The sequence below is a fragment of the Rhipicephalus microplus genome, chromosome 8 (assembly GCF_043290135.1).
Source record: "Rhipicephalus microplus isolate Deutch F79 chromosome 8, USDA_Rmic, whole genome shotgun sequence".
In the NCBI taxonomy this organism is placed as follows: Eukaryota; Metazoa; Arthropoda; class Arachnida; order Ixodida; family Ixodidae; genus Rhipicephalus; species Rhipicephalus microplus.
This window is the reverse complement of record NC_134707.1, coordinates 101,334,306-101,343,063: the sequence shown is the minus strand read 5'-3', so window position 1 is coordinate 101,343,063 and position 8,758 is coordinate 101,334,306. Positions and strand designations below refer to the sequence as shown.

At 44.5% G+C, this 8,758-nt stretch overlaps 1 protein-coding gene across 1 annotated transcript; it reads right to left on the bottom strand.

Moving 5' to 3' along the window:
- Nucleotides 1-803: 803 nt before the first annotated feature.
- Nucleotides 804-7,085, bottom strand: LOC142768334 (uncharacterized). Its single transcript, XM_075870303.1, has 4 exons — nt 6,972-7,085; nt 3,009-3,182; nt 2,204-2,335; nt 804-1,041 (listed from the first exon to the last, which is right to left on the bottom strand). The coding sequence occupies exons 1-4, from the start codon at nt 7,083-7,085 to the stop codon at nt 874-876; spliced, it is 588 nt and encodes a 195-aa protein (XP_075726418.1). The 3' UTR covers nt 804-873.
- Between the last annotated feature and the right edge of the window lie 1,673 nt (nt 7,086-8,758).

Here is an 8,758-nt window from a genome sequence, read left to right as displayed (position 1 = left end):
GCATTGTAGCGCGTATCGTTGTCTGTGTCCGTTGTTTCAAGTGTGGCCGATTGTACTGTGTAGTACGTTGTTTGATTGGTGACATATTGTACTCAACTATTGTGGAGTGTGCATACTTGTGATTTGTTTTCGATCTGCCATTATTGAGAATATAATTTTGTTTGTTTATCAACTCTCGGCTCTGACTTGTTCTTTGGGCCACAGTCGGCGTCCGCTGGCGGGCCAAATAGCACCACTTCTAAATTGTCCACGCTTTCGTGGTGCTGTTCGGGGGAACGATACTTCGGCCCTTGGAATTAGCCCGGCGATCGCCTCCCAAATTAACGGGACCGGTGCGACAGAGGGCACAGCCGGTCGGCACGGAATCCAGCGAGCGACAGCAATCGCCGGACGGTTCATCCCTAGTGGAGCGTGTTTCGAGAATAAGTGGTTTCGTGCGGCACGCTTTCCTCTGTGGTTGCTCCTCAACGGTCCGTCCATTCATCGCGCGCGCCTTTTGGGCCCCGTTCCTCCTTTTTCTGGAAATTTCGCCTTAAAAAGTAAAAACAACTCCTCAAGTATCACAGTGCAGCTGACGTAGCCAGCAAGAATGTGTTATGCGCTCACCTATGCTATTTACTGCTCAAGTCGTACAATTCACCATCTTGCTTACACCACAGACTGCCATAGAAAACATTGCATGCCACAATGACGTAACCCACGCGTTTTGTGTCTTTGCCCAGTTGATACAGGAACACTCCTGAGCTACACAAATGCAGATGACAAGCAATGATTGAAGCGTCTTTATTTTATGCATCTTTATTATCAAGATAACCTAGCTCAATGGCTAATGACACAAAACACCAAAATCACGCATTCTGTTCACAAGCAGAGTCAGCGAAACGTTGGACCTTGCACGCCTTTCAGTGCCGCACTGAAGTTTTTGAGGACACTGAATGGAGGTTCAGCACATTGGTTGTTGGGTCCCTCGTTGTGCACATTGTAGAGGAGCCACGCAGTATTTGCACGCAAATCTCCGAAGTGGGCTACGGCTTTGAGGAACTGCAAACAATGAAATGGCATTCAACGTTTTATTCTAACGCTCACGAAAAAAAAACGGGTGTCTCAGCTCGCCTGCTCATGGCTGCTGAAACAATCAGGCACGCGCAGTGCGCCGCAATGAAGTGCAGCTTTTTCTTTGTTATTGCGATATCGATCAAAAGGACAATCTACGTGTGGAGCTGCATATGAAAGAGCAGAAAATTTTAAATGACCAGATCAAAAGTTTCAAAATATAAGGCCGACTATTATAATCACTGACTCCTCACTACAGAGACTGGAGCCATAGGTACAACTCCACCACGAACCATGCCTGCAGTGCCTTAATAACAGCGAGCTGTTTTGTATAGGCAATTTACCAATGTTGGAACACGGTATCTCGGAGTAGTATGAGCGTTTTCTGATTTATGCAACGCTCTTCATTTTTGATGTGAAAACACTTGCGCCGGCCCGAGAATCACCTCATAAGGAACAGACTAAAGAAAACTCGAAATGTAAAGCCAGTTTTAAGTTTCAATATTGAAAAGTATACACTAAAATTGGCTGGGCAGTTTGTTTGAAAGCGTGTTAGTTTTACCTAGCGAGACAGATATCTGTCGAACGTGTGTACTTTTATTCTTCCTGTGAGACCCGCGGGGAAAAGGGGGCAACTGTTTTTAACCACTTTTGTTATGAAAAAAAAGCTTGACACGTCTAGAGGTAGCATACACAGTACCTCTAGGCACACACTGTGCTGGGCGCTACCACGTGGCAGGAAACACAAAGGGGGCCATTCGGTGCCATGAGCGGAGAGTTAACATATTCTTGGAGGGGCTGGGGGCTCGACGTTTTACTGTGGGGCTACGTAGATCTCAGGGGCGCCTCGGCATGTTCTCTATCCCCGGCGAAATGACGCGAAGGGTGCCCTTTAAAAACAAGAATCCGACATTTTCTTTCTGTTTCAAAACTGTTCTTGAGACGCAGATAAAAAAGAGGCTCCCTGCTGCGCCATGAGAAGCCTTAAAATTGCAAGCATTTCTACACCAGATTTAGGGGTGAATCTCCTGAATGTCGCCTTTCCGATTCCTTGAAATCACAATTATTCTGTCGCTCTTTTCGTATCGTACGGCGGCTAGCGAGGAAGTGCAAACAAATGTGTCATAGCACAAAATACGAGCTCACTTACCTTTGTAGCAAGCGAGTCCTTGTACTCACTCAACGTAAGCACTTTTGACGAATTAGAGAAAACTCCATACGTGAATACAGGTTCACCGATGTAGTTTTCGGGACCACCAGTGAAATCTTTATGCCGACAGAGCTGGAAAAATGAGGTTTGCGAACGCCTAATACGTGCACATGTACATAAATATACAGAAAAACAGATTGAAGAACTGTTAAAGCTGAGCGCGATCTTTGAATTGACACCTGCTTATTGCACCCGCTCATCGGCATTCGCGGCGCCTCCTGCACTCCTTTGCCTAACGTTGTGCATTGTAACAATTCCGACACGGGTGTGCAAGGAATTAAAAAGAATTATGTTTCATATCACCTGGCTGTTTTTTGCACCCTGCCTTATTTCTCAGTAATAAATATATTTAATATAATGATTACGTTTAATCAGGATTAGCCCTTTGACAACAGTTTTATTTCTAAACGCGCGTTTGCTACTTAACGTAGTCTACTTTCACTTTAGATGTGCGCAATTATTGTAAGGATAATTCAGATATATAATTGAGTTCATTGATCAACTGTACGCATCTGTGACCATTGCAACTAACTAAATTATCAGATTGCAACCACCTCCATCTTTCACATCTTCGAAAACTCCTTCGGCTGCTCGCGAAGCGCATAGTTACGTCAAGAAATACACCCCAGCAAAACTACCATCGACTATCTAGTGCCAGAGAGCTAACTAAAGAATCAAAGTTACCTGCAAATTTCATTTAGTATGGAGCAAAAAGTGAGAATGGACGATAGCAAAATGTACGCACTGCTTCTCGCCCAGTCTTCTTGACGGACAAGCCCCGCTTATAGACGCTATTGATGAGTGTTCTCGGTTGATCCACCATGACGTACTCAAGAGCGGACAGCTCAAAAGACAGGCCAGTGACTACGGACGCCTTTGAGAAATTCGTGCTCTCCGACACAATGAACCAGTGGGCTTCCTAAAATGAGCAACAAAAAAAGAATACAAAAATATTGCATGATTTCAGTATAGCACAGGTGAACAGTGGGATTCCTATAATCAGCGACAAAGAAATAATACAAAAATATTGCATGATTTCAGTATAGCACACGTGAACAGCTTCTGAAGTCTTCACTGACGCATTCCTGTTTTAGAAATTGATCAGTGCCAGTGTGTATTTAGGAAGAGTTCGTAGACTCAGACACGGAAAAAGAGAATCAATTCAAGCTGGTGGCCAACTACCGACACGTGTACTTCTCTTACAGCGAAGCTGCATATTTGCCAGCTTGATTGCATACGCATAAATGAGATGCCTAGCACAACACTTTTCACCGCCCCTCACCTTCTTCGCATCGCTACATCGTCAATGTTCCGCTCTCGTTTTGCCACCTTACCACCGCCAATGCTACTCTTGCAAGCAATGTAATATACGGGCGATGACCCTCTCAATGATTCGCTGTACACATTTGCCTCGCTGCGTGAGCCAGCGCAGACACTGTTATCAGTGCTCGGCCTTTTTGACTCACTGTTGGTCGGACACGTGCCCTTCAATCGGTGGAAGTGAAGCCGTGCTGCAGCACTGTTCGTCAATCAAGATGTTTTCTGTGCTCGCTCCCCAACAACGGTACAGACTTTATTTCTTTCGCGAATCATGTGTTGAGGTGCAAACAACGCTGTGCCAAAGAAAGCCTACATGCCAAGTTCCTGATGCCTAATTGCAAATAACAAATTAACTTTCTGAGCAAAGAGTTTTCATATGTGGAAAAGAAATTGATATTTTTGTTTCTTAAGAGGGCCCTGTAAAACTAATTCGAGAATGGCGAGAAAACGCTGCAGAGCAGCAATAGAGGCTCCTGAGAACACGTAAGCAAAATAGTGTAGCACAGCACGCGGCTTGCAATTCACAATAAATTATCAAAGCCAGCTAAAAAGGCTCTCTTTTCTATCAGCAAATTACAGAGAAAGCTAGAAAAAGAACTCGTAGAAGGCCTTTTATGAGCCATTGACTGATGTGAACACGGTTCGCTGGGTTGTTACGGGAATCGCCACGGAAGGCCGGGACTTGTCCACGCATGCAGGTGCCATCACCATCAAAACTTTGCGTATTCACAAAAAAAAGAAAAATTGCTCAAGATCATGAGGTAAGCATGACGTAATATTTTTTTTTTGCCTTCGTCATTTCATTCCTCCCTGCATAGCTTCCAGTGGTTTCGTTGGCAGGAGAGAAGATATTTGACTGATTTGTGGAGTTTAATGTCCCAAAACCACCATATGAGTATGGGAGACGCCGTTGTGAAAAACTCCAGAAATTTCGACCACCTGGGGTTCTTTACCGTGCACCACAATCTGAGCCCACGGGCCTTCAGCATTTTCGCCTCCAAAGAAAATGAAGCTGCCGCAGCCCAAATTTGATTCCGACGAGGAAAGAGAGAATGCGATTGCAGCTTGCAACAAATCTTTCTAACTCCGTAAAATTTTCGAGGTGTTGAAATCGTGCGCCAATGAGATGTTTTAGTGAATCCTGTTCATGGTTACTTGAAAACGTGTTGGAGGGCTCTTCAATGCACTGGATCTCGTTACTGCCTCGAGGGATTAGTTTGAACTATGCTCTTTCTGGCACGGTTAACATTGTTGATTGATATGATTGATATATGGCGTTTAACATCCCAACACCCCCATATGATTATGAAAGATGCTGTAGGGAAGGACTCCAGATATTTCGACCACCTGGAGTTCTTTAGCGTGCACCCAAGTCTGAGCACACGGGCCTACAACATTTCCGCCACCATAGGATTAACTTAGTTGCCACCAAGTACGTTGATATTAGTGTTCAATGTTTTTACTCTTTATTTGATATAGTGCCCATTTGAAATTGAAGTGACACAACTAAAGATGCCACTTTTACCACTTATGTCTTCCTTATTTATATAAAGGCTGGCGGAGGGGTTAATGTTTGCATCCCCTCCAACTGCCTCTGTAATGTATTGTGGACTTGCACGCTTCTGTCGTATATAAACAGAAACAAATAAATAATTCAATGAATAAACTAAGGCTCAATGCACAACTACATTATTTACAACATCATGCTGCATTTAGGATGTGTCTTTACAAAGTATTAGCCTCCCCAAATGAAAAAAAAACATGTTCTGTTTTCAACATTTTGGAGTACTCTTTTAGTATTCTTGCAAAACTATCTCAGAACCAGTTTTTTGCGTCCGTGGAAAATGCATATTAGTATCTGTCTTCCAGACTACCAGCCTATGTATTTCGGTATATCTCATGCGGAATAACTTTTGAGTATCTCTGAACAACTCAGGTGAGTCTTATGCGAGCTGGTGATTGCCGAATCTGCTGGAGTAGCAGCCATGACGGCTATAATGTAAGGTGCTACATACGTAAGCGTCGACACAACCACCGGCTGCACACACAAAAATACCGCAGACTATCGTGCCGTCCACTTTTAGAGGGAACGAGACTCCGCGTTGGTTTACGCTGATCAGCGCTATTGCATCCGGAGCGGCAGCGCATCGAACCAAAGCAGCAAATGCGCCAGCGAGTGCACCGGTTTTTTTTTGTACAACAGCGTTAAGCAGACCATGCTAGGTATCATACGCTGTTCCCTGTACTAACGCTAGGCATTGACAAATGGTGATGCTGCAGGTCGCAGAAATACTGTGCTGTGTTCGTCCTAAATGTTGACGGTAATGTACCTCGAGTGTCACTACTATTGCTGTAACCAAGTTCACCCAATGAACAGATTATGAACTCTACAAAGTACACTCTAATGAACATAAATTATCATACCCTATACAAAACAAAACATATCGTCATTTTCTTTCCTTAACTGTAATGCTGAGCGCTTCGGAATCATCTAGTGCGACTTTGACGCAACTGCATACAATGCATCCTATTGCGTGACTTAACGAGATATCTGTGTCTTCATTTTCATAGTTACCTCTCCCTCGAGTGAATATGCTTGACTATAAAGGTGTAACACTGTCAAGCTAGAAAGCGCGTGTGTGGGAAGAGTCCTTCCGTAGCCCTTACTCTAGCTCAGCGCTGTGGCATCAAAACTTGGCCTACCTAAAATGTGCAAAACGCCGAAGCTCACCAAGACCAATCACACAATCTGTTATTTTTTTATGCGTTCTTTTTTTAATTCATGAACCATTCCCAGCCCCCCTCTGTTTTAACAATAACACACGGCATTTTAAGTGTATAAGCCTGGTGATCTTGGTGTACTTAGCTAATCAGATTCATGATTCCATAACGTGTATACAAGTATTTGACTGTACTTTCGAAAGCTTTCTCGTGTTCAATAATGTCATCGCCGATCAGCTTTAGCGCATGTAGAATCCACCGCCACCAAAAAAATATATAGTTCAAGCTGCTGTCTAAAAGCTGTTTAAGCTGCTCTCCTAAGTCTAACACGCGATCATTCTATCTCCATTTACAAGCCTTAGCCTACGTTGTTGCTCCGGTCAACTGTGTGTCTTCATGATCAATCAAGAGTAGGAACTCCAAGGTGAAGTGTTGAGTCGTCCATCTGGTGAAGAGTGAGCTGATGTGAGAAAACACAACTTTTCAACGTTTGAAGTTTGGGGATTGAGCTGTAATCGATGGCAACTTGCTTTCTTTGCTCTAAAACCATTTTAGAACCATGTGATAACTATTAACCTATCGCTAAACATAACAGAGCTGTTCCTCAATGCATTTTATTGCTCTAAATGGGTCGACTTGGTTTCATTATGTCATAAATAAAACTCACCAGCACGGTATGGCCGAGGTTGTCGGTCCTCACAGAATTGGGGGGTATGGCGTAGTACGATCGCGCGGAAGTGTCCCAACCCGACGAAATGATGGCGATGACGATGTCTGCCATAAAAGTGCTTTGAAGAGAAAGAAGCAGAGACATAAATAAAAGATTTATTTGCGATATAGTCTCTGAAAACCCAATATACTGGAAAAACTGAGAAAGAACAACACGGTAATGCAGCTACCCTCACCTCAGCTCCAACTTCAGTTACGAAATGAACTCAAAAGTAGGAGAGGCCGTAGGATCAGAAGAACCATTGCTACAAAAGTGTTGGTTGCAAACACGTCTTGGGCGCTTCTCAACGCCGAGCCAGATGCTACTTTTTTAGAACAAAATTGCCTAAAGGCATTCTCCGTGCCGCATCAATTTACCCCGAAGTATATGTGACGCTATTTTAATTGTGGGATAGGATTCAACACAGGGACAATCTCCTATTTGTGATGCATTCAGACATTTTCAGGCGTAAGTGGCATTAGACGTATGCCAACACAAAATTTACCAAAGAAACACGTAACCTTTCGTAATTGACGTAATTGCCACGTGGAGGGACGCTCATTCCACGTGGCGGCACGAGCATTCGGTAAACAAGGTGGAGTGGGTTATCTCCTCGAGTTCTTTACTAGCGTCACGCATGTGATCGAGTGTAGCCGTGTGCCATCCTGACGACCGATGTATTTCCACTCAGCGAACAGGTACCGCACCCTCTGCTACGCAGACTAATAGCCATCGCTCGGGCCAACTGTCCTATCTTTTTTTTATTTGCTATCACCGAGTGGTGCGTGTTAGCTTACTTTTAGAGCAAGTCATCGCAATACATTGCACTTATTTTATTATGGTCGTGGTCTGCCACTCTTTATGGTGTCTGCACCGGCCAGCGCACTGTCACCTACGGAACATCTGATAGAAGTGTTAAAGTTCAGGACAACCCCAACGCACCACGACCCAAGTGCCTCCTAAGCAAGCGACACGCGTGAAGGCACCAAAGTAGACATGAAAGAACAAACCCGCCGTAACCACCAGATATATAGACCAACGGTGGAATTGAGACTGCTGCCAGCTTTCAACTCGTCGTAATAATCACCTTTTAGCTTCACCTATCGCGGACGCCAACAACCACACGTGTAATCATCCAAACACCCACACCGGTAACTATCAGCGGCTTCGTCAACCCACACTGTTTTGTGGATCTGCTTGCGAAGATGTGCTCTCCGCTTAGATTCAAACTGGAACAGCAGCAAGCCTTTGCGCTGTCAAATTATCACCATTGGCAAGTGCGCGCATCCTCTGTGTAGCAGCTCTGCGCGTATATGCGTGCCTATCTATGGTGATAAGTGTACGGCGGGCACTACATACACCATCGCGAAGGCTTGCCGCTTTTCGGGATTATTCTGACGGGGATGGTACATTACAAGGCTGGCTGAAGCATCACAAGCAAGTCGCTTCTTTGAACAACTGGTCAGATGACAACAAACTACGAAACGCTTTCTTTCACTTGTGGACTCCTGTAGCCCTTGGTACGATCCAGGCGGCCTACTTCGGAGCATACACCTTCAAGGCGCAGGCGTCTAAAACGTACCGAAAGGTAATGCGGAAAGAGCGAGCAGAGGTCTTGCTTCAAACTCGCCAACAGCATCCATTTGTGCCTTGAACATCTTTAGTGAAGAAATGAAAAAATGCTATTCCGCCACGCAGACGCGAACATGACTGAAGACAGGAAGCTTCGTTATCATAGGAGAGCC